This window comes from Myodes glareolus, chromosome 1, assembly GCF_982192425.1.
Source record: "Myodes glareolus chromosome 1, mMyoGla1.1, whole genome shotgun sequence".
Taxonomy (NCBI): Eukaryota; Metazoa; Chordata; class Mammalia; order Rodentia; family Cricetidae; genus Myodes; species Myodes glareolus.
This window is the reverse complement of record NC_142026.1, coordinates 74,411,736-74,438,091: the sequence shown is the minus strand read 5'-3', so window position 1 is coordinate 74,438,091 and position 26,356 is coordinate 74,411,736. Positions and strand designations below refer to the sequence as shown.

The 26,356-nt window shown below is 41.1% G+C and overlaps 2 protein-coding genes across 3 annotated transcripts; both read right to left on the bottom strand.

The window, feature by feature from the left end:
- Window positions 1-12,168: 12,168 nt before the first annotated feature.
- On the bottom strand, window positions 12,169-16,053 carry LOC125398793 (leukocyte immunoglobulin-like receptor subfamily B member 3A). Its single transcript, XM_087909920.1, has 6 exons — window positions 16,035-16,053; window positions 15,074-15,190; window positions 14,584-14,775; window positions 14,297-14,349; window positions 12,712-12,867; window positions 12,169-12,633 (listed from the first exon to the last, which is right to left on the bottom strand). The coding sequence occupies exons 1-6, from the start codon at window positions 16,045-16,047 to the stop codon at window positions 12,619-12,621; spliced, it is 546 nt and encodes a 181-aa protein (XP_087766046.1). The 5' UTR covers window positions 16,048-16,053; the 3' UTR covers window positions 12,169-12,618.
- Window positions 15,979-19,102, bottom strand: LOC148123477 (leukocyte immunoglobulin-like receptor subfamily B member 3-like). 2 transcript variants are annotated; one of them, XM_087909914.1, is made up of 6 exons: window positions 18,987-19,102; window positions 18,785-18,820; window positions 17,880-18,616; window positions 17,290-17,574; window positions 16,862-17,167; window positions 15,979-16,085 (listed from the first exon to the last, which is right to left on the bottom strand). In XM_087909914.1, exons 3-5 carry the CDS (start codon window positions 18,043-18,045, stop codon window positions 16,899-16,901), a joined length of 720 nt encoding a protein of 239 aa, XP_087766040.1. In that variant the 5' UTR covers window positions 18,046-18,616; window positions 18,785-18,820; window positions 18,987-19,102; the 3' UTR covers window positions 15,979-16,085; window positions 16,862-16,898. The 2 variants fall into 2 exon arrangements, with proteins under 2 accessions (XP_087766040.1, XP_087766041.1); XM_087909915.1 differs by having other exon boundaries at window positions 16,009-16,085; window positions 17,079-17,167.
- Window positions 19,103-26,356: the final 7,254 nt, after the last annotated feature.

Here is a 26,356-nt window from a genome sequence, read left to right as displayed (position 1 = left end):
GGGAATAGAAAACACTTTACTGAGTGAGATAACCCAGACCCAAAAAGATGAAAATGGTATGTACTCACTTTTTAGTGGATTCTAGCCATAAACAAAGGACATTGAGCCTATAGTTCACAATCTTAGAGAAGCCAAATAATAAGGAGAACCCAAGGAAAAACATATATAGATCCTTCTGGAAACTGGAAGTAGACAATATCGTCGGGCAAAAGTTGGGAGCACGGAGGTGGGGGGGGGTGAGGTGAGTTGAAGGATAGAGTGGAAGAGTGAAGGGAGAAGGGAAGTATTGGAGAATGCTTGGGGGAGTGGGATGGTTGAAATGAAGGAAGGGCAGATATTGGAGCAGGGAAGAAGATATCTTAATTAAGGGATCCGTTTTAGGGTTGGCGAGATACTTGGCTCTATAGGGGATCTCAGGTGTCTATGGGGATGTCCCCTGCTAGGTCTTTAGGTAGCAGAGGAAAGGGTCCTGATCTGGCCTTGTTCCATAGTCACACTGATGTATATTTCAAATATCAGCATAGAACTTTCCTCCGGTAATGGATGGAGATAGAGACAGAGACCCACATCAGAGCAATGGACTGAGCTCCCAAGGTCTAGTTGAAGAGCAGAAGGAGGAAGAAGATGAATAAGGAAGTTAGGATCATGAGATACCACATCCACAGCTGTCTCGCCTGTGTGACAAAATGCCTCTCAGGTGGTGGCCGTCTTGAAATGAGGGGCTCGTGCTTCTTGGAGCTTGGCCCCCGGCGGCTCCCTGGCAGTCTACTCGAGTTGTGGTGCCTGATCAGCCTCAATGACCTCGTTCATTTTGTTCCCGGCAATGGTTTCCTGCGTTGGCTCTGCTATCTTCTTCTTTTGTTCTACTTTTCTCTTGACAAAAACTTAATCTGTACAAGGAACCAGGAAATATTTCCAAAGGCTCCTTGAATACGGAGGAACTGATGTATCAGTCCCCTCCCTTGATTCAGGCCATTAATGTTATGATTAAGACTCCGGCTCGCTCTCTGGGGGAATTTATGGATACCCTAAAACAGAAAGAGCTCATGATGGTGGAAGATGGGTAAATTCTGAAGGAGAACATATGGAGTGGCATGAGTTAACATTTATGGAGAGGCTAGCCAGAATGAGAAACTCCTGGTGTGTTTTAGATAGGAAAGAAAGGCAGGCTATTCTTGACAACATGAAGCCAACCATTCAATATTGGAGCAAACCCTGGGGGCGGAATCCTGAAGAATGGTATTTGGATTACCTTGAGGGCAGATATGATTTAGGGCCGTGAGACAGCGCAGTTGGTTAGTGGTGTGAGACGAATTTCAAAGAAAAGCTCTGCCCCCTGGCCCTGACCGCAAGACTTGCTGAGAATACTCAACTGCCTGTAATCATTTTTTTTATGTAAGCTTTTGTGTCTGCCAACTTCCTTCTGTAATCTCATAAAAGTGATGCTTGAATTTTAGTAAAATTGCAGCAGATTCCAAGCACTCTCTTGTGTGTTGTGTCTGTCTGTCATTCGCCGACCTTGTGCCTTCCTGTGTACCAAGACCCTGCTTCTCCCACAGTCTGAGTGGCTCCCCTGAGCCGGCAATGAGAAGTTGGTCCACCCACTGAGACAGTGTGCCTGATCTAATGGGAGCTCACCAAATCCTGCTGGACTGGGACTGAATGAGCATGTGATCAAACCGGATTCTCTGAATATGGCTGACTGAAAAGTCATTGATAATGTTACTGGGACCTGTTTGTACTGCCTGTTCTGGCTTTAGGGACCCTAGTCTGTTTGGATGCTCACCTTTCTAGGCCTGGATGAAGGAGGGAGGGCCTTGGACTTCCCACAGGGCAGAGTACCCTGCCATCTCTTAAGACTGGAGGGAGAGGGCGGAGGATGAGTGAAGGAGTGACATGGGAGGAGGGGAGGAAGTGGAAATTTTTGAATGTAAATATAAAATAAAAATATAAAATAGTTAAATTACATTGGAAATAAAAAATCATAAGCATAGATTAATGAAACCTTAAAATCATATATATCTATGAGCTTCTACTCACTCAAGTAGTCATTAAGGATAGAAGTTCTGTACCTTCACATGGAATTCAATACTTTCACTAAATTTTTGTTCACGTTTCCATCTTCCAAAATTAAAAGTTTATGACAGATCCAGTTCTAAAACATCAGCTCTATACCATCTCTTAGGAAACATATTCATCATCTGAATTCATTTTAGTACACACAAAATTATTTAGCCATTCATTTTCTCTTTTCTATGTGTTGTACTGTACTCACATGTGTATTTGCTTATATATATAATTTAAATATAATTACATATATTATATATATTTATCTATGGACATATAACTTTATTTGATAATGATTCCCATCACTATGCATTGTCCCATAGACACCATTGTATTGGATCGGCTTCCTTTTCTGTTTTGATCCAAACACCCTGTCCTTAAATCTTCCAATAGATTTGCACTCTGCTTGATTTATTGAGGAGGGCAATCTGGTAATCTTGGAAATGCAATCCACCTATGTTTGGATAAGATCTCTAGAGATGATGGAGAGTAGAGAGTGGGTGTGTTGACAAGGCTCTTTTTTAGAATAGTTGCTGGAGAGTACCAGAAAGAACATGTACTAGATCTTCCCCTTTCTCTTTAAATATGCTATTGAAAGCATAGTTTGGCATAAAGTTAAGTATGTTTGACTCTGCACCAAAAGTTGCCACTCCCATCAGATATTTGTGTATTGGTGCTGCAGAGATGGTTCGACAGTGAGGAACACTTGCTATCCTTATTAATGATCTTGATTCAGTTTTCAAAATCCAAATAGTGGCCCACAATTCTCTATACCTGAACTTGTAGGGATATTTGGTGTTTTCTTCTTATATCTGTAAGAACAAGGCATGGATGAGGTGCACAGACATGCATGCAGGCAAAAATCAAATAAATGTCAAAATAGAATATATATTTGTGTCTTTATTATGACACATTTGACAACAGATAGTAGTAAAATGTATTTTTAACTACACTGTCCTCTGACTTCCTGTCTCTTCTCCTTTATAGTCCTCTCTCTACCCAACCATGTCACTCCTGTCTCCTCCTCCCTAGTGCTGGGATTAAAAGTGTGTGATCCCGAGTGCTAAAATCACCTTTGTGTGAGTGAGTTCTGTTTCTCTTTTAGACAGATTCAATCTTGTGTAGCATGGAGTGGCCTTGAACTCACAGAGATTTTATGCCTCTAGTCCTGGGATTAAAGGTGTTTGCCACCATTCCCTGGCCTGTATGTCTGACTAGTATGGCTGCTTTGCCCTCTGTTCATCAGACAAGGTTTATTTATTAAAACACAAATAATATACCACTATAATAATCTCTTCAATAAGATAATATTTAGAGTGCACAACAGGGAAGTTGTGGATATTACTATTCTCCTATTATATTGTATTATAAATTTAGCATTTTCCAAGAAGACTTTGAAAATATTCTGTCGTCTTGCTTATATGCACGTTAAATAGTACAGAAATGAATATCAAACTCAACATGATCTTTCACACATTTGTATATAAATAAATAGACTTACATGATCCCTTTAAAAAATTTATTTATTGTACTGATTTTGTGTGAAGTAAAATAAAATGTTTTATAGAAAGAAACTCAGCTCCAAGCCATTTAAAACAACTATCATCCATATAAGATGGTTTAATTGTCAGGTCCAGAGAAGTGAAAATCAAGCTGTGATTGGAACATGAGTAGTATATTTGCTGTGTCCTAATGTTTAGGTGCTATATTGATGCTTCTGTGATGGGGAGGATAAAAAATACCAGAGAAGTTTGGATGATGCTTATCACTTTTGAAAAGCTCTGGGGTAAGGCAGAAATAATGGAGCTGAAAGGGGGGAATCTTGGGCAGGTAGTATCCCTGACAATAAACCTAGCCAGTATGAGGGAATCAGGATAGTTATAAAGTGGGGTGGTGTTGGAGGAAGGCCTGCTTGTTTGTCCCAGCCACCCAGAACCAAAATAATCATACAGGAACTATATTAATTAAATCACTGCTTGGCCCATTAGCTCAAACTTCTTATTGGCTAACTCTTACATCTTAATCTAACCCATTTCTGTTAATCTGTATATCACCACAAGGTCATGGCCTACCAGCAAAGTTTCATCAAGTCTATCTCTGATTCATGGCATCCCCTGACTCTGCTCTTTTTTTCGCAGCATTTAGTCCAGTCCTCCCCACCTACCTTAGTTCTGCCCTATCAACATGCCAAGGCAGTTTCTTTATTTATTAATGATAATCACAGCACACAGAGGAGACTCCCACATTGCCTCACCTTTTCTGTCTAAATAAAAAAGGTTTTAACTTTAATATAGTAAAATTACATATATCAAAACAGGTATCAAGCTATTACAATTACAATATTTCTATTTACTTTGTCTTTTATTATAACTAAGATAAACTATAACAATAGCTATCTATCTATTCTTTAACTCCATCAAAGATGCCAGAAGAATATACTATTATCTAAGTAAACAGGAAGTGCATTGTAAGCTACTTCCAAAACTCTAGAAATGACAGAGACATCTTGTTGCCTGGACAGTTACCCAAAGTTCTTCTGTACCATTGGTGCATCCATCTTCATTCTAAAGGCCCTTAGTTTCCAGCAGACTTTTCCATGTAGCAGGAAATTTTAAAGACAGTTCAGTCACTTTCTTTTGTATCCTGCAGAGTGTCTTACAGACTCTTTCATGAAGCAGAAACCCCAAAGGATTATCTCACCTTTAGGCAAGTTCAGCAGTCATTTCTCTGTGGGTCCTACATGTCCAGTGAAGCATTCTAGGCAAGAGCAGTTTCTTACCCAAATGGCTAACCAGCTGCATAAGGAGCCTCTTCAATGCCCATCATCCTTTTGAAGTAGCTTGGTGCTGTCAGGAACAGATGTGTCTCACCATTATGAAAAGTCTTAAGCTCTTAAACATTTTAAATGCCATATTCTGTAATCTTTGAAATGTTTGAAGAATGCCTATCCATCTGAAATATATAACAAAATAGACCTTAAGTTTGTATCAGTAAACCAAGATTAATACCAATGCAAATCTCTGCAGCATATCACCCTTTAAATGTAGATAAATAATTATAATCAGTATTTGGAAATATGGGCGCAGTTCTGTCCATACTACTTCCTGCTGTTTGGAGGCACTATTAATCAGGTCTTTCATGCTATATCCTGTGTGCTAAACTCATCTCATTCAGCAGTTGGGTGAAGTATTTTCATTGTGGGGGTATTACAGCAACCTTTCAGGGGGTCTTGTTCCATGAAACCATATTGGTCTAGAAGTAATCCACAGGTTCTTATCTTCTGTGGAAACAAGAGAACTTTTCCAAAGCAACATATCCTTAGACCCAAATTTGAAAGTCATGATAACTTTATAATATACATGCTGGTTTAGCTTAGCAGCCCATACAATAAAATGTTTCTCTGTACTTAGCTCATTCACAGTCAAAAAATTCAAAGAAAACACAATAATATACATAATCCAGACTCTCTGTGAATTTTCCATCTTTACAAGGCTTATTTTTCTTTACTCCTTTTAATCTATGATTATCTGTACTCTGTCTCTTTAAAGACTTTTTAAAAAATACTTTAGTTCTTTTCCAACTCTCTTTACTCTTTTTCTTCTCTCTCTTAAGCCTACATACATTTATTCAACACTGTGTCCCATTTAGAGTTCTTTTTTATCCAGATTTGTCTTTATTACATATCCATAATTATTTTCTGACCAGAAGCTCTTCTTAAAAGGATAAACCCTTCTTAAAACTTAAGCTGAGGCATTACTAGGTCAAATATGGTACTGTGTGCTTGTGTTGCCCATTCTAAAACTTAAGCTGCATTATTAGCATGGTATATACAGTACTACCTGCTCACTCAGCAGAGTCCAGCATGGCAGAGCTGCTTGCACCTCTGAGCCATGCACACCACTCCAGTTCCACACACAAAGCCAGTTCACGTTGCCATCAAGCAAGCTTCAGCAGTCTGCTCACAAAATCCATTCAAGTGTTCTGTAGCCTGACCTGCCTGAAAGAGCCAGAGGTTAAGCTGTTAGAATGGCCCAAAAAGCCAGCATTTCAAAATGGCATGGCTTTTTTCATGCTATGACTGAATCAGGAAAACCTCTCTCAAAGGAATTGTGGCAAACCACCAGAAAACAGAAAGAAGCTGTGTTAAACTGTACTTTTTTGGGGTCTAGAATTCCATTTCAAGCCCTCTCAGGTTTTACATGGATTTAGTTGGCCATGTGGGTGCCAATTTGTTGGAGGAGGGTCCAATTGTTTGTCCTGACTACCCAGGACCAAATTAATCACACAGAAACTGTATTAGTTAAATCACTGCTTGGCCCATTAGCTCTAACTTCTTATTGTCTAACTCTTCCATCTTAACTTAACCCTTTTCTATTAATCTGTATATCACCACAATGTTGTGGCCTACTAGCACAGTTTCAGCATGGCAGCAGATTCATGGCATCCTCTGAGTGGGTAGGTGGGCCTTTAATATCTGACATATGGCTGATTTGTACTTCAGGTATATCTTTACAAGTGTGAAGCCTAAACACATTCTCTTCTCTAATAGGCAATTGGAATTCTTATTTTGTAGAAAAAATAAGGTGATATTTCCCAAACTTGCAGTAACATTTAGTTTACTTGTGAAGGGAGAGCTTTAGATCTGATGGACAGCTTGTAACATTATTTTTTCATTTTTCCCCACTCTGCAATGTCTAATATCTCAATTATTCATGATTACATTTTAAAGTCTCATTTTCTGAACTGATTTTGTGGAATAACATTTCAATTATTTTTTTGAGATTTCTATGTAATATATTTTGAACATATTAGCCCCTCTGTGGTGGTTTGAAAGAAAATGACCTCCAAAGTGAGGATCACTATTACGAAGTGTGGCCTGTTGGAGAGGGTGTCACTGTGATGGGGGCTTTGAGGTCTTTTCTTCAAGCTTTTCTCAATGTGACTGTCACTTGACTTCCTGCTGCTTTTTGGTCAAGACATAGCACTCTCAGCTCTAGCACCATATCTGCCTATATGATGCCATGCTCCCAATCATGAGGATAATGGACTGAACCTATGAAACTTTAATGAAGATGCCTCAACTAAATGTTTCCTTTATAAGAGATGTCATGGACATAATGTCTCTTTACAGAAATAGTAACCCAAACTAAGTCAGAAGTTGGAATCAGGAAGTGGGGTATTGCTGTGATAGGCCTGATCATGTTTTTTTGGAGTAATATGGACTTTGGTATTTTGGGTTAGAAAAGCAGTGGAATGCTTTATGAAATGTTTAATGGGGCATACTAGCAGGAACATGGAAGATAATGATGCTGAGTGTGGTTAGAATTGTGGGTACCTGGATCAAGAGGTTTCAGACGAGAAGAATGTTAGTATGTGGCTTGGAAACTGGTCTCATGATATTTTTCTGAAGAACATAGATGCATTTTGCTCCTAAACAGAGAGCCTGCCTAAGGCTAAAGTGAAGAGCTTTGGATTAATTCGGTTGTCAGAGAAAATCTCAAAGCAGCCTAGTATAGGCTCTGTTGTGTGGTTATTAATGATAATTATACTAACAATTTATAATGAAAAGAAAAAAGTTAAGAAGGGTAAATTATAAAATATAAAATTTGAGGAGAAAAGGAGCATTAAGGATTATAATGGAACTAAATCTTATATTCAAGAAAATGAGCACATTAAGAAATGTAATAAAGGGAGTGGTGACATTAGTGAAAGATTCCACTTAGCTAAGTTTCCAATTTGTAAAAAGGAATTAAAAAAAAAAAGATGTGGTGGTACTTGCCTTTAATCCCATAACTCCAGAAGCAGGCAGAGACAGGCAGATTTCATAATTTGATACCATCCTGATCTACAGATCCAGTTTCAAGATAGCCAATCTCAGACAATAAAGGCAACAATTGAAAACAATAAGCTAGTGAGTATGTAATTAAACAAGGGAACCATATTTCGGCCCCAGAAAGTATCAGAACTTGGCAACTTTAGCTGTGTGGTTCTGGATGTGGAGTTAATGATGGAAGTAAAGGGGTGTGGAATTTGCCTCTGCTACTAAGGAATGTTGTAGATGACAGACATGTATCAATTGCGTCTCTGAATGGAGGCCTGGAAAGTTCATTGCTTTAAGCTGTGATGGAAAGGAGTGAATTGCTTTGGAGACCCCAAGATGTTGGAGATACTAGAGTCATGGGATTCCTGCTAAGGAGAGCTGCTAACAGGACATCAAAACAGCACAAGAAAAAGAAGTATGTTGCAGTCAAAAAGCTGAAAGGAGTTAGAGATCTGAAGAGTATTTTGACATTAGACATGGGAATGTAGAGTTTTGAGCTGTACAACTGTACAAGCAAGTTTTCAGTCTTGCTTCAATATTTCCTTACTATACTCTCTTCCCTATATTTTGGAATGGTAATGTATATCCTGTGGCATTGTATGTAAGAACTATGTGATCTGCTCTTTGATATTGACTTTATGGGCAACTACAGTTAAGAGATCATAGGAATCTCAGAAAAGATTTTCAACTTTAGACTTTTAATTAAATTTGAGACTGTTATATACTATGTGACATTTAAAGTTAGACTGAATGAATTTGTGCATTATGATATAGCTAGAATCCTTTGGGGGCCAGGAAGTAGAATGTGGTGTTTTGAAAAATGGCCCTGGGGGGTTGGCACTCTTAGGAGGATCTGTTGAAATAAGTATGATCTTGTTGGAGGAAGTGTCACTATGGAGGAGGGGTTTGAGGTCTTATATATGCTCAAGTCACACCCAGTGTTTTAGACAACTTCTTGCTACCTGCACAAGACATAGAACTCTAAGATACCTCTTCAGCAGCATGTCTGCCTTCACACTTTGTTCTACCATGTCAATGGACTGAAACTCTGAATTGTAAGATACACAATTGAATATTTTCCTTTTTAAGGGTTAGCTTGGTCATGGTATCTCTTTCCAGCAATAGAAACAATCGACAATATGAAAGGAGAAAGGTAAACACCAAGACAACAAAACCTCTGATCTACATTGGTGTGTTGCATGCAAGAGAGTATGATTCAGTAGTAGAAATAATCTTGTAATGTAACCAACCAATATCTGGTTGGATATAAGCCCAACTCCATGAGATGGAATCAATCCCCAACACTGTTCTGGTCACCAACAATCTGAGACTAGATACAACAAGGCCTAGGAGTAAACTGAATACTGATGTTATTCTAAAGGAATGTAGATAAAATGACTTCTAATGACATTGAGGCTACTCAAAGATCAATGTCTTTTTCAGTCATCAGCAGAGAAGCTTCCTGCTGTAGCAAGTGAGAAATAATACAGAAACCTACAATAGGACAATTTGCAGATAAACCTTGGAAAACTCACTCATAAATGAGGTGTGTCCATAAAATCTCTCCTCTCAGGGTTCAGGGAAGAGGAGATAGAATGTTTGTAAGAGCAAGAAGTTTTCAAAGACACTAAAGAAACACAATTTAAGATCAGTAGGACATAAAGTTCACTGGAGCACCCTGGACAAACCACCCACCCAAATTCATTGGCTATCAGTTAAGTGTGGTATTTTGGATCTTGTTTCCCTGCCTGTCTGGCCTCATCCTCTAAAAAGATGGAGAACAATTTAGAAAGGCATACAGCATTGACCTTTGACTCTACATGTACACATGTACAAACATTTACAAATGCAAAGGCATGCACAACCTTTCATATTGAAGATACTAGAAGAAGGAAATGATCTGCAAACACATTAATCAGCAATACGACTGTGGATATGGGAACCCAAGCAATATAGAAATTCAATAGAATACACATGCAAATTCAGATGATATTACTCACACAATTAGAAAATTCTCAATTGGATATCTTGACTGATACCTCTCACCCAAACATTCTGAAGACATGGCTTTAAGGTAAGTTTGTTTTAAGAAGTTCCAGGTCAGTCAGTGCTATACAATGAAACTCAAAAGACACAAATAAAGACAAAATCTTAACAAGCACATTTAAAAAGTGAACAAAATACCCTCAGTACTGAAACTAAATGACTATCTTGGTGTCATCAGTACATCCTGCTTTAAACACTAGATCCACACCAAAAATCCACCATTGATATTGGCACAAACATAAGCACACAGAACAGATGCTAGAAAAGGACTCAGAGTTGGGCAATGTGGCATAGTTGTTAAGGTAGGTATCTAGGCGGTGAAGCATGATGATTAGAAGTTCAAGTTTAGAATCAATTTGATATCAAGGTTGGCCCAGGTTGGGCTACATCGTGTCTGACTTACATTCAACAGTAAAAAGAAGAAACTGAGAATACAGACACAAGTGTACCAAAGATGGAACTCAGGATTGGATTCTTAATGTCAGATGCCTGCTTTATTAATGAACTACATTCCCAGCCCTTCTTTAACCTTTTATTTTGAAATTTATATTATTTTGAGATTTATATTTGAAATCACTCAACAGTGAAGGTGGATTTATTCCTTTCTTTCCTCCTGCCTAGGCCTCCAAGGTAACTGGAATCTCAGGAATGTGCCACCAGGCCAAGCAATTTTTATGTTTTAAGCTATTCACTGTCTTTGAAGTCAAAATTTTAAAAAAGCAAAATTAAAGCCAAACCAAACCACCATTATGGTGTTTATGTCCATTAAAAATTATTTCTGAAACTTATTTATGATTTTTTTAAGACAGGGTTTCATTGTGTAGGATTGACTCTCTTGAGATTCGCTCTGAAGACCAGCTTAAACTATAACTCATAGAGATCTCTCTGATGCTGTCTCATGACTGCTGGGGATTAAAACTGCATTATCACTGTCTGGCTTTCTTTTGGAATTTTTAAATAAAGCTTTTAATGGACTACATATAGACTGATATGAAAGCGCTTTCTTCCTAATATTCCTACTTTGTCCAGTCTGATTAATAAATAATTTCTCATTTTACAAACTATGTTGGATAGGTTATTTGGTGTCAGCAAGTCTTTATGTCAAATATACAAACATATAAAAAAATTACCAGTGACCCGTCCAGAGAGAGTCTATCCAAAGAGAGAAAAATCTGAAATTTCTACTGACAATGTGTTCAACTTGTATGAAGCCATTCAGATTTTGTATTTATTAAGCAAATAAAATAATTTTAGTAACATCAAGGGATCTACCTAGTTTATGTTGATCTCCTAATACTTTGATATAAAACTGTTCATTGTGTTCTGCTTTTCACACTTTTAAATGGATGTAATAAGCTTAGAAATAAGGCTCCGTGGTAAAGAGATTATCCTGCTCTAACTGAGAACCTGCATTCAGTTCCCAGAACCATGGCTTGTAACTCATAAACAGGTATAAGTCAAGCTCTAATGTCCTCACTGGCTTCCATAGGCACACACTCACACAGACACACATACATGCACATAAGTAAAAGGAAATAAATACTTAAGAAAATATAGTGAATATACTGTTGTACATGCCAGGAGCAGAGGCATAGGAACAGCAGGTTTAGGGCCAGATTTGTTGGGATTACAGATCTGTATCACCATATCCAGTCTTCATTTGTATTTTTCTTGTTAATTTTTAATTTCTTTATTTATTTCTTGGGTGTGGAGGAAAACGCCAAGTACTTAGGCAGAGGTCAGAGAACAACCCGTGGGAGGAGGAGTCAGTTTCCTTCTTCCACTGTATCTGTTCTCCTGATTAAATTTAGGATATCAAACTTGGTGCCAAATGCCTTTGCCTGCTGAGCCATCTCCCAGGCCCTAGTTCATTCATTTAGATTTTTGAGACAGTTTCTCTATGCAGTTCTAGCTCTTCTGAAACTTACTACATAGGTCAGGCTGGACTCTCAGAGATAAGTTGTCTCTACCTCCTATGTGCATGGCCCACCAAGACTCAACTATTTTATTTTTCATAAACAGGGTCTAGGGTGTTAGAGGTTGGCCTTTTACTCTTATTCTGTGAGGCTGAAGATGACATTGAACTGCTGATACTCTTTTCCATATCCGCCAAATCCTAGGATTCTAGTGTTTACCGCCACACCTGTCTTTGGGTGGTTTTTTTTTTTTTGATAGAACTTTCATTCTGTAGCCCAGGCTGAAATGAAACACACTAGGTATCCCAGGCTGGCCACAAAACAAAGTCAATCCTCCTGTCTCATCCTCCTGTGGGTAGGAATTATGAGTCTGTGAAACCGTGGCTGTAAATTTTCTCATTTCATGGCCTTGTGGATTAATGTTATTAAAATTAACGCTCAATTAAAGAACTACTCCTATTTTATTTCTCATTTCACTTGATATTGAAAAATCTCCTGTTTTATTTCCAAAATGTGAAATGTTGTTTAAAAGTAAAATCAGGTTCCCAAAAGTTTCCAGAATCCCTTTGCAGTCACTGTTACACAACCTGGCAGTCAGAGGGTCATTACTCCTTGTTCTTGAAAACAGGACTTGGTCCAGTGCCTGCCAGAGTAGCATATACTTCAGACTCCTTAGGGTTCTCCCCTGCCTGGAAATGATGAGAAGAAGCTATCCCCATTCTGAGTGTCCTCCTGCACATCTGGACATAGGTCACATCCTGTGGACCTTCATTTTTTTTCAGCCTGCAGTAGGAGAGAACGTGAAGAAGGTATACACTTGATAATAGGGGACCCATAAGTCCCAAGGGATACAGGACCAACCTGACTGTCCATCTCTCTGCCCTCTTCTACTTGTCCAACTTTTGTTTCCAGGGATTCCATTGACATAACTGATGGTAGGACAGCTCCTGCCCTCCTGAGCCAGGAGGGTTTCACCTGGGCATATATCGCTCCATGGGGTTGTTCCTCTGCTGATCTCTGTAGCATGGAAGCAGTAAGGTAAAGATAATACCTCCCTGTTCCCCTGGGGATCTCCTCTGGCCCGTTGTTCACAGCATGGCCAGACTGACTTATTTAGATTACAGTGTCCCTGTTTGGATCTTCCAAGCTGCCTTCCCACATTTCTGGACTCTTATGATGAAACTCTTAACACTTCCTCTCTTAGTCTCAATTATACAGTCCATAAGAAAACACGTATCTGAGGACTGGAGTGCTGCTCTGTGGTTAAGACCATGGCTGCTATTGTAGATAACCAAGCTTTGGTTTCTAGAACCCTCATGGTGGGCTACAATCATCTGTATCTCTAATTCTAGGGCATATGACCCCTTCTTCTGGCTCTGTGGGCAGTAGGAAGGCATGTGGTACACAGACATAAATGCATCCAAAATACCCCTACACATAAAATGAACTACAAAACAAAACTCGACATTTCTGCCAAAGTTACTTTGGTCCTGCTGTACCCCATGCCTGTAGTTGCTAGCCCTGTAGATGTGGACATCTTGATCTCGATTTTTCTCTCAGAAGACACCTTTAAGTGTCCTCCCTTGTAACTCATGCAGGCCCTCCCTGTTGCCATGTAGTCTACCCACTGGATCTGTGTTTTTTTTTTTCATTTTGCACTGCCTGCTCTCTGCATCAATTACTGTGGTGTCTCAGGACAGCTAGGGAGTTTGCTGCTTGCAAGGAGCCTGGTCAGGAGGGTGTTTCTTTTGAAAACTGTGTGAGTGAGTGGAGGTATTGGCAGCATTAGGACTCACTTAGTCATGTGTCTTTATGAGATTCCAAGTGTGTGTTAACTGAAGAAGGATACCAAAAAGCCAGTAAGGGACCTGGAGGGAGGAGCCACAGAGTCCCAGGAAAACCAGGGGACAGTGATGCCAGAACACACAGTAATGTAGGATTTTCCCCTGTATGCTGTGATTACTATTAATGAATAAAGAAACTGTTTTGGACCTCTAGCAGGGCAGAACTTAGTTAGGCAGGGAAGATGGAACTGAATGCTGGGGAAAAGAAGGGTGGAGTTAGTGAGAAACCATAAAGCTGCTGGAGATAGATGCTTTGAACTTTACCCGGTAAGCCACAGCCACATGACGATATATAGATTAATAGAAATGGGTTAAATTAATATAAGAGTTAGCCAATAAGAAGCTATAGCTAATGGTCCAAGCACTGGTTTTACTAATACAGTTTCTGTGTGATTATTTCAGGTCTAAGCTAGCCGGGAGGCTGAGAACTAACAAGCAGCCTTCTCCAACACGATACACAGGAGATAGATGGTGCTTGCAGAAGGAAGGACAGAGTCAGCTGTGGATGTAGTTTAGGGCTGGGAGGGGGTAAAAAATGAAGCCTCCCTGATCTATACTGGGCCCCAAGTTCTTAGCACTGCAGATGGGAACAGGAACCTCACCCAACTGTCCAGTTCTACATCATCCTCAGACTGCTTGTCCTCCATTGAAGCATCTGTCATCATAGAACAAACAGAATGTATCCTGATCAGAGGATGTCTAGGGATGACTCAGACCTCTAGGTTCCTGCCTTGTACCAGGTAGGACAGAGAACCAGGGAGTGTTTTGATATCCCAGGGTTTATATTATGAAGTTTAGATTCTAGCAGCAAAGGCCTCATGACCTCTTCACCACTTCTGTAATCCTGAAACCTCAGACATCTCCCTCCCCATGACCCTCTTTCTCTCACAAAATCTTTCTTCGTGGGTTGCAGAAGCTGGGTTGGCTCTGGAGAGACAACGAGATGTCAGTTGACAGGGATAGGTATCAAGAAGATGGAAGTCCAGGTACCCAATCATGGATTTCCTCTTCTGTGGACCTCTGTCCCTGGTTACTAGCTCTGCAGTTGGTGCAATAAGTTGCAATTCTGTTTCTTTTGGGGCTGTGAGAGAAAGAAGAGAGTCCTTTAGGAGAGGAAGCCTCTCCCTAGGCATTTGCAAGGAAGGAAGGAAGGGATCTTTGTAATGCATAGATAAGTGGGAAAATATCCCAGTAAATGGAAAAGAACACAGAACACCTAACATTGCACAGGATCTGAGATCACATGTTTTTATATCTGAGATTTGCAAGTGTTTCTAAACTACCCTGCCTAGGCTTCTTTCCCTGAAGCTTATCTGCTTGGATGGTCCACCGGGGCACCCACCACCACCTGGGACCCAGGTTACCAACATCATACTTACCATACATTTTGAATTTGCCTTGATGATTCCTTAGGAGAAAGATAAAGATGAGGATGAAGAGGAACAGGAGGTAAACCAGGGAGACCCCAGTACGAATCTTCAGGTACATTTCCAGTACTGAGGCACAAATGACATGAGTTGGAACCATTACTGCATGCCTGACACCCAATGTGTACCAGGATCATACAGGTCTTTGTACCCATTATCTTCCATCCTCACAAACATGGAACATGGGATTGTCCTTTTCCTATCCAGAGAGCTCACCTGACTCAGATAAACTACCTAGAAGGGGCAAAGCTAGGAGTTGAGCCCAGGGACTCTGACTTCCAACCCTTTTCTCTCCACCAGAGTTAAGCCCCATGAGCTGGAGGGAATGATCCTGAATTTCCTTCCATGAACCAGTGCCCCACCCTTGTCCATGTCACCACTACTGCAGAATCAGATTCTAGAGGTCTCCACTTTCAGGAGAGGTCACAGCTAAGGCCAGCTCAGAAAGTTTATCATGGTCCAGACTTCTCCCATTTATACTCAGAGAATCAGCAGCCAGACCAGAAAGGGAAGTGCTTGTTCAAGTCAGCACTTCCAAAACTAGCTGTATCAAGCCCATTATTAGCTTTTGCCCAATTGGTCCCCACATTCCAATTCTATTAGCCCTCTATATCCCCATACCATGCAGGAAAGAGGTTTGTTCTCATGACCTAAGCAGAAGTATGGGGAGGTGAGTGTTTGGGATCCCTACTATTTACCCACCCATCCTTCAGACCAAGACAGAGCATTTTTCTCTGGATGTCATCTTCTGTGGTCCAAGCTCAACCCTGTGCTTCTGGAGACTGTTGGGATCTCAGTTTTCTGCTCACACTCACAAGGTGAAGTGACACTCAAATGAGGACTTCAGTGGACCAAGAGCTGTAGGGAATCCTGGGGCTGGAGCACATTCCCTATGCAGATACCTGATACTTACTAGCAGTTGACATTGGCCTCAAGGGTGGCTTGCTGGGTGTTCCAATAGGTCCTAGGAAACAGAATAATAATAGGTAAAGGTTACATGCTAGCACAGTAGACTCTCACTCTGTTCACTGTCCTACTTCTGTCCTATAGGCTCCCCAAGATACTTATATGCTATCTATTCCAAAATAGACTGCAATGGAGTATGAAGTGGATATTACTTGAGGGACTACTGCTGGCATCCCCTTCTCTGCCAGGAAACTGTCTTCTGATTAATCCTTCCCATTGTCCTCTTAATACCACTGAATCAACAACTCTCCTAGGGTGTGGATTTTAAGTCACCCCAAGAGGTCAGGGTCACCTCACTTGGGACTATGCCCATAGAGGCACTGATACGAGATACTAGACCACCAGATGCATCTTGAGAACCATAGAACCTTTAGGTGCCCTCATAACTGGAGGTCACAACACTCATGGAGAATTCAGCCCAAAACTGCCAATAGTGAAATTTTGATTTTAGTGGTAGGGGTTAGAGGGCTGATCCTTTCTTGGACAGAGTGTAAGTGTCTATTCTGACCAACACAGCAGGGTGTATTGTCAGTCTGGCTTAACTGAGAGGGAAACTGACAGGCTAGGGACTGAGGAGTGGTTTTCACCTAATGCCTATCATCTCCCTTCCTGCCATACATATGTCATTACATCTCCACAGATGTGGGGCAATGACTTAGAACAAGGCTCTCTGTGTAGCCATTATGCATCTGCAACTCCCCATAGGCAGTGGACTGTGGCAAAGAGTTTGTTGTCTCAGAAAACAATTGGTCAATGATAGAGTTGTTGACTCACCTAAGATGTGTATTTCCAGGGGTTCACTGGGTACTGACTACAAGTGTGGTGTATTCTTGTGGTAACCATGACATCTGAAAGTCCCTGCATGGTCTGGAGTCATGTTTTCTACAGAAAACAAGACTTGGTAGTTCCCAGTTGAATGTATATACTGTGCATTAAGGGAGCTGGTAAACTTCTCATTTTCCTTGGTGAGAATGAACTTTTCATATCTCACCCAGGAGACACACTGGAGAGTCATGTTCCTTCCTGAGGTCACCACAGGGCTGGGTAGGACTGACAGGCTGGGTTTATAGTAATGGATTCCTTGGAGAGAAGGAGAAAGCTTAGTACATTTCACACAGCCAAAAGGTTCTGCAGGGCTATGCTGTGGTAATGGAATAATCCTAGAGTAGAGCCAGGGGATGAGTTGCTAACTGTCCCCTCACCTGTCACCACCAGTTCCAGGGTGTCACTGCGCTCTAACCAGCCAGCTGAGCTGTAACAGTAGCAGCGATATTGCCCCCCATGTTGCTGTGTCACAGAAGGGATAGAGAACTTAGCCTTGTTGCCAGACTCCTCTGGAGTCTTCATGATCCAGAGTTTTTGACTTCCCTCTTTATGGAGAATATATAGCTCTACATCCAACGTTCCCTGACACCAGATGGTGTTTGGACTTCCTAAAGCAATTATAGAGCCTGATTCCGACTTGATGGTGGATTTTTGGAGGGTCCCTGCAAGGAAATAGGAAAGACAGAAGTAGGTCTGTTTGAGAGTGTCAAAGCAAATATCCCACTTGGAGATGGCACTTAACTGATTCAGAGGAATAGAAAGTCCCATGCAGACTCATCTCTCTCAAAGACGTCCTAGAGTTTGCTATTATTGTCAGCTTGGATTCGGTATCTTATGTCCTCTGTCTTCTGTACACTGTGCCAATGGTCTCTAGCTTCATAATTCTACACATACACCACACACCAACATCTCCCTGAGTGCCTGTTTCATTTCAAGATCATTCTAGGGAAAGCTGGAGATTCCTCACCTGAGAACAGGAGATCCAGGGGTTCACTAGGTTCTGACCACACTTGTGGTTCACTCTCATTGTAGCTGTAGCATCTAAATGTCCACCTCTGGCTGATGGTCACGGGGCCCACAGAGAACAAGGCTTGAAACTGTCGAGGTAAGTTGTTATACTGTGAGTCCAGCATCCAGAAGAGCTTCTGTGGCCCTTCCTTAGTCAAAATAAACCTGTCATATTTCTGCTTTGAAACACAGTGGAGGGTGACATTCTTTCCTGGGGTCACTACAGGGCTAGGCTGGACTGATAGTGTAGGTTTACTGTAAAGTCCTAGAAGGGAAGGAAAATAATTTAAATATCCTCAGGCCCAAGTATCCTCCAGGGCTTTGAAGTGGGGGATGGTGCCACTGAGAGCAGACATATTTTTTGACAGTCAAACCTTGAGCTAGGGATCATAAATGTGCTCTCACCTGTCACAACCAGTTCCTGTGTTTCACTGTCCTCTGACCATCTGACCTGGGTAGTATAGAAACAGCGGTATAGCCCTGCATGGTGTGGCTCAACTTTTGAGATGGAGAATTCAACCTTGTTCCCAGGCTCCAGTGGAATCTTGGAATTCATGGGCCATGAATATGGGCTTCCCAATTTATAGAGATGATATTGTTTGGCTCCTCTGGCACCCTCACATAGCAAGGTCACATTAGTATGCTTGGAGACCACAGAGTCTGGTTGTACCCTGAGGATAGGCTTAGGCAGGGTCCCTGTAAGGAAATGAGCAGCTAGGTAACAGGCGTCTATACAGAGTTTGCATAGATAACCCTCAATTCATCCCCAGAATCATCATACAAGTGCTGTTTTCATTCCCACTTCCCAGGAAAGTCTCTTAGTCACAATGGAAAGCACAGGCCAAGGGAGATATAAACACTCACATGCCAGCCCTGGGATCCAGAGGCCCAGAGTTAGTCCTGGAAGAGAGTTACATGTGACGGGTTTGTCCCAGAAGTTTGAACATGTTCTCCCACCTGCAGAACCTCCTGAAACCCTGGTGTTTCCTGATGTCCCAATGATAGGCTGTGAGGAGCCCATGTCATTCCTAGATCACAGTATCCCCTCCACATCTTCACATCTCACCCAGACAGAGCAGGAGCGTCAAAGTGAAGGTCATGGCATCCACTCTCAGAGGCTCCAACTGTAGATATGGGCAGAGTTACTGAGTATGTCTGTCTGTAGGGACAGGAAACATAGGGCGTGGCTTTTAGAGGCAGACACTCCTCATGACATGGTTGTACTTTATCATCTGCCTACGGAGGGACTGCCCTCCTCAGGCACCAGGCTCTGACTCTACCAGTGCTGTGTTTAGACAAGGTAGTAGACTCTCTGTTTTCAACTCTTACCTAAATGATATTTATACAACTCCATTAATGTCTACCTCATCTGTACTCATTGTACTGAGTCTAAGTGCTATCAGTAAACAATTCTGATATCTCTCTTAACTGTCCACCACAAGTGAACATGGCTGAGGCAGGGCTGTTCTCTCTCAGAGACTCCCACGGTGTTTTATCTCACTGTTTTATCCTGTCCATCTGCATAGCATCCTGGAGTCCCCTCAAAGTCTAGCATTTTCCTTGTACCAGGAGATACTTCAGGGAGATGCAGAATATCACTGCAGACCAAATACAGAGCACCATAAATAGAATGACCAAGTGCCTATGCAGCTTACCTGAAAATGTGCACAGAGAATTCAGACAGAGTAATGGGAGGAAAGGGCTGTTCTCCTGTTCTCACAGCTATGGGTATAGGCACTTCTGTTAGAAAGTCTGCTCCATGACAAAATACTTTTAGACAGAATTCCATAACAGATTGTACACAAATAATGAAAACTCAGAGACAGATATGGGGTTCAACCCAAAACCAGAAAAGAAGAGCAGCCAAGCCATTTAGAGAAGTCTTAACTCTATTTTTTAAGTAATTTTATTAAATTATAAAAGTTTCCATTTACGCCCCTCTTCCCAACACCCACCCACTCCCCCCTCCCTCTCCTCCTCCCTCTTTGTCCCTAAGGTCAGTCAGGGTTTCAAGCCCTGTGGGAAGTTCAAGATCGTCCCCCCTCCCTCCAGGTCCAGGAAGGTGAGTATCCAAACAGACTGGATCCCAAAAATCCAGTATATGCAGAGGAAACTAGTCCCAGTGACATTGTCAATGGCTTCTCAGAAAGACTCCGGGCCAGCCACATTCAGAAAATCCGGCGACATTCAGAGAATCTGGTTGGATCACGTGCTCGTTCAGTCGCAGTCCAACTGCCCTTGGTAAACTCTCATTAGATCCGACCCCTTGTATCAGTGGGTGATAGCATCCCTCGCAGTCCTTCGTCATTTTCTTCGTCCTTCTGCTCCTCATTTGGACCTTGGGGGGCTCAGTCCGGTGCTCCAATGTGGGTCTCCGTCTGTATCTCCATCCATCACCAGATGAAGGATCTATGGTGATAAGCAAAATATTCATCAGTATGGTTATGGGCCAAGGCCGGTTCAGGCACCCTCTCCTCTGTCCAGAGAACAATCTGGGGATCTCTCCTTGGACCAAAACTCAGGTCCAAATGGATTAAAGACATCAACATTAATCCGTCCACCTTGAACCTGATAGAAGAGAAAGTGGGAAGTAGGCTACAAGATATAGGCACGGGAGGCCTCTTCCTAAGTAGGACCCCAGCAGCACAGACAATAAGAGAAACAATGAATAAATGGGATCTACTGAAACTGAGAAGCTTCTGTAAAGCAAAGGACACTGTCAGTAAGACAAAAAGGCTGCCTTCTGACTGGGAGAAGATCTTCACCAACCCCTCATCAGACAAAGGTCTGATCTCCAAAATATACAAAGAACTCAAGAAACTAGGCACTAAAACTCTAATTAACCCAATTAAAAAATGGGGTACTGAACTGAACAGAGAATTCACAACAGATGAACTTTGAATGGCCAGAAGACACTTAAGGTCATGCTCAACCTCCTTAGCGATCAGGGAAATGCAAATTAAAACTACTTTGAGATACCATTTTACACCTGTCAGAATAGCTAAAGTCAAAAACACCAATGATAGCCTATGCTGGAGAGGATGTGGGGTGAGGGGAACACTCATCCATTGTTGGTGGGAATGCAAACTTGTGCAGCCACTGTGGAAATCAGTGTGGCGGTTTCTCAGGAAACTGGGAGTCAATCTCCCTCAGGACCCAGCAATTCCACTCTTGGGAATATACCCTAGAGATTCCCTAGCATACTACAAAAGCATTTGTTCAACTATGTTCATAGCAGCACTATTTGTAATAGCCAGAACCTGGAAACAGCCTAGGTGCCTCTCAATAGAAGAATGGTTAAAAAAGGCGTGGAACATATACACATTAGAGTTTTACTCAGCGGTAAAAAATAATGACATCTTGAATTTTGCATGCAAATGGATGGACATAGAAAACGCTTTACTGAGTGAGGTAAGCCAGACCCAAAAAGAGGAACACGGTATGTATTCACTCATAAGTGGATTCTAACCATAATTAAAGGTCTTTGAGCCTATTATTCGTGATCCTAGAGAACCTAAATAAGAAGACGAACCTGATGAAGATTATTTAGCTATCCGCCAGGAGGTAGGAAATAGTCAAGAGTCCCAGGTAACCTTGGGTGCATGGGGGGGTGGGAGGGAGGGTTGTTGGAAGGGGAGAGGGTTAGAGAGAAGGGAGTAGGGGAGGAATGGAGAAAGTTTGGTTGACCGGGATGGGGGGAAGGGAGGAAGGATGAATATGGGATCAGGGAAGAATATATTTCAACTAAGGGAGTCATTTTAGGGTTTATAGGAAACTTGATTATATATGGGATCCCAGGTCCAAGGAGAGTCTTAACTCTATTAAGGCTGGGCTGACCCATTTTATATTCCCTCTAGTGCTGGAATTAAAGATATGTGTGACTCCTTAGGACTGGGATTAAAGGTGTGGGCCACCACTCCTGGATTTGCATTTTCATTGATATTGTGTAGCCCAGATGGCCTAGAACTCATAGAGATCCATCTGCCTCTGTCTCCCAAATCCTGGGAATAAAGGTGTGCGTCACAACTGCCTGACCTCTAGTGCCTTAGCTTTATTCTTCTGATCTTTAGACAGATTTGTTTTTACTTATGTTTGTTAAAACATAAGTAAAATATCACTATAATGTAGTTCTTGTTAGCCTGTAATTTGTTGTGCATAAAAGGCTGTCTACAAACTCCCAGATATCTGCCTATATCTATGTAGAGTGCTGAGATTAAGGACAGGAACCACCAAGCCCAGATGATGTCTCCTTACCTCTAATCTTGTTACTTTAGGATTCATTGTTATTTATTTTGGTAATTCTGTTACACTCTATGCTATTGAGCTTTTCAAAGAATTCGATGGTTCAGGTCATTTTTTTCTAAATTTATCAATTTTATAAAAAATTATTCATTTCACTTCAAATTTCAGAGTGCTTTGTTGAAATGTGTTTGTGAAAAGCACATGAGCGGTGCTTGGGGAGGTCAGAAGAGTGCATGTAAAACCCTATAACTAGGGTTATAGGAGATTGTGAGCCACCTTGAGTGTTTGACACTGAACTTTGGTCCTTGCTAAAATCCACAGATACCCTCAGTCGCTTAGTAATCTCTCCTGCATCCTATTTATTTATTTTATCCATTCATTCATTAATTCATTCATATATTCACAGGTGTTTGAGTTTCTTACATCTGGAATTAAGAATACAATGTGTAAGACTTTATTCCCTCTTCAACTTTGTGTTCTGGAATCAAACTCTGGTCTCACTCTGTATTGCAAGCTCCTTTACTCACGGAGACACTTTTCTGGCTCATTTTTTTGTTTATATTTCATTATTTCTGAGTTAACTTCATTAGTCTTATTTAGTGTTTTGAGTATTTTCCCAGCCCTTAAGGCAAATCATTTTTGTTTGAGCACTCTCTGATTTTGTGATAGGCATTTAGAGCTCAAAATTCCTATTTTAGGACTACCTTTACCATATCTTCTAGATATTTTAGGTTTTGTTTTCATACTAAGGTTAAGATAAGTTCTCTGAAATATTTATCTATGTATTTTTAATATTCTTGCATATATACAACAAAATAATGACATATCTGTTTCCACTTACCTTCTCACTGCCCTTATATTCCCCCATGAAGCTCTCTTCCCAAATTCATGTCTTTTGTCCAAGTCACCATTGTTATGGTGGTATTACAGATGTGGCACCATGCCCAGACTTCCTTTCTTCCTTCTTTCCCTTATCAATATCATCCAATGCCCCTCTTTCTGTGAAAAACCTTCAGAACATTTCTTGCCTTATCAGAGATAAGCTTCTTGGGGGGCAGAAGTCTTCTAACTGAGATCAGTGCTGGTTTAATGTCTGCATAGCACTCACTGTCTATACAAGTTTGGGTAACTCAAAGATGTCTCTTTTAGGGCTTAATATTCGTTGATTCTCAGCATCTTGTGGATCCGTGAGGGCAACACAATTTCTGTAAGGAATGAATACAATCTTGAAGCTGCCCTAGCCAGAGAATTCAGGAAATAATTACCAAGAGTTTCCTTCCTGTGGAGCTGCTGTAATGACAATTAAATAACAAATAGCACTATTCTCTATGTGGCATGCCCTGTGTCCAGTCAGTCAGGTATTGTGGCCCCTTGGAAGATTACATGACTTTTAACTTCACAACCCTGTTATGTATGTATGGATGACATGTGGATATGGGAGTGGGCCTTGAAGTCTGGGAAGGAACAGGACTCAAAGCTTATACAGCTGCATCAAAAACTCTGGGTGGTGGGATCTAGGAGGCTCTAGAAATAATGCAGATCTGATCGGACTTTAGAGAAAAAGCATCCATAGGCATCACATATATCATGTCCTCCTACTGAGGATCAGCTTACATGTCTTCTCTACATTTGACTTTAACTCTGCTAGTGTTCAAACAGACTCACCTACTCCTCACCTGCTTCCTTGCAGGGAACATCTTCAACTCCACTATCAGGGCAGAGGCTGGCTCTGTGATCACCTCAGGGAATCCTGTGACTTTATGATGTGAAGTGTTCATGTATGTCTTCATTAGGTTTTCTATTGCAGCAACAAAACACCATAACCAAAAACAAGTTGGGGGAAAAAGTGTTTATGTGTCTTAAATTTCTGGATGATAGTCCATCATTGGAGGAAATCAGAACAAGAACTCAAGCAGGTATGGAACGTGGGAGCAGTAGCTAATGCAGAGGCCATGGATGGAGCTGTTTGTCTTCCCATGATTTGCTCAGCCTATTTTGTTATAGAACACAGGACCACCAGACCAGGGACAGCACCAGCCATAATGATCTGCCCCCCCATTGATCACTAATTGAGAAAATGCATTGCAGCTGAATATCATGGAGTCATCTCCTCAGTTGAGGTTCCTTCCTTTTTGATGGTACTAGCTTGTGACCAGTTGTCACACAAAACATCCAGTACAGCTCATTCATTGACATCTCAACCCACAAATATCACCTTTAAGCCATAACCATCTCTTTCTTATTATTCCCAAATATCTCACATTAAAACATAATTAACTTTAAAAAATCCTACTCTACAAGCTCAAATACATTAAATTTTCAGTCCCTCTAAAACAGCCAGTCTCTTTTAAAATCCAGTCTTTTAAAATTCTCTCAACCTTAGGCTCCAAAAAATTACTTTCTCACTTCAAGAGGGAAAATCAGTGCATAGTAACAATAAAATCAAATCAAAGCCAAAGCCATCTGTCCAATGACTGGGATCCACACTCAATCTTCTGGACTCCTCCAAAGGACTTGGGTCACTTCTCTGACTTTGCCCTCTGAAACACATACAGTTTGTTTTCTAGGCTTCAGTTGGCTTCATTCCACTGTTGCTGCTATTGTTAGTGGTCACTCCATGGTACAGGCATCTCCAAAATGCTGGAGTCTTCTGCAACTGAACTCCACTTTCACCAATAGACTCGGTATGTCCCATTGTGGCAAGATTAAACTTTGTATTGCCCCTTCAGTTCTTGTCTTTCATCTGCCACTGAGGCTACACCTTCATCAATGGCCTCTCCTGGTCCCTCCCAATGCCAAGTCTTAGCTGCTTTCCATGACCCCTTCATGCATTCAAAATCGGTACCACCTAGGTGACTCTATCATGATTAAAGGATAAACATGAAATCAAAGTTCCTGGGGAGTTCCTTTCTCACTAAGGATGTGCTTCTACTGCTGTAGTTGAACATGCAGAATGTATCATTGGAGAAGGTAGATGGGATGCCATCTGTTGAGGGCATAAATCATCTGAGGAAAGTTCATCACAAGGAGCTCATTCCAACAGCAGAGGCAGCACCTTTTCTTGCTGAGAATGATTTCTGTAGGGAGTATTGTGTTGTTAAACTCACAACCCTGAATGAAAGTCTGACTGGTTCACAGTGTTAGTTCATCACGTCCTCTCTGGTCAGGGAAAACAAATATACATGAATTAATAGGAAAGAAATACTATGCATCATACTGTGCATGACAGGATACAAGGATGAATAAGATACTAGGATTGAGTGCTGCTACGTCTGAGAGAACATAAAAATGTCTCCTTAGAACTGGATGTAACAAAAAGCTTGAGATTTACTTGTAGTATAGTTTTCTGATTGATAATTTCCTTTTTTTTTTTTTTTTTAGATAGGGTCTTTTGTACCCACGGCTGACTTTAACCTTACTGTGTGTGTGACCCTGGATTTCTTGAATTCTCAGCCCCTATGATAGTCTAAATGTGATGTATATAAGATTGGACCCATCAAGGTTTTCATTCATGGTTGTAGAATCCCAGAGGATCCCACCTCTCTCTAAGGACAGAAGTCACTTAAGGGTTGCTAAGGAAAATCTTTTATTGATCTAGGTGTTAAGCATATGCTAATATTCCTGCCATACTACTAAGATAAAACTCATTCCCTCACCAAGGTTGGCTTGATGGAGTTGTGTCATTGTTTCTGCCAATGATATTTTATCTGGATGATTAGGCAGTATTTATGAATCTCAAAAAAAATTCATCTAACATCCTTAGATCATCTCCAGGGCTGGGATGCATACTGGCCATGATAAGAACCTCAAAACACTGTGAGGATGGTATGGGTTGATGAGTGAAGGAGACCAAGTGAGGAGGCTCTTAGGATGAATGGCCACCTCTACACAACTCCCAGCTGGAAAGTTACTTTTCAGAAAGATACTAGGACTATTTATTACTAAGTCCTGACCATTGATCACATGAAAATCATTCAGACAGATATAGACAAATTCCATGAAGATGTTGATTCTATTAGCAAACTTTATAACTTATCACTGGCCTACAATCACAGGATACAGGAGGCTGAGGGAGGAGCATTAGGAGTTTGAGGACTACCTGGGATTTCTGAGGCTCTTAAAAAAACAAACAAATAACAACAAAGAAAAACTAGATCCTGCCTGTGTTGAAGTAATTGGAAAACCACAGACAGT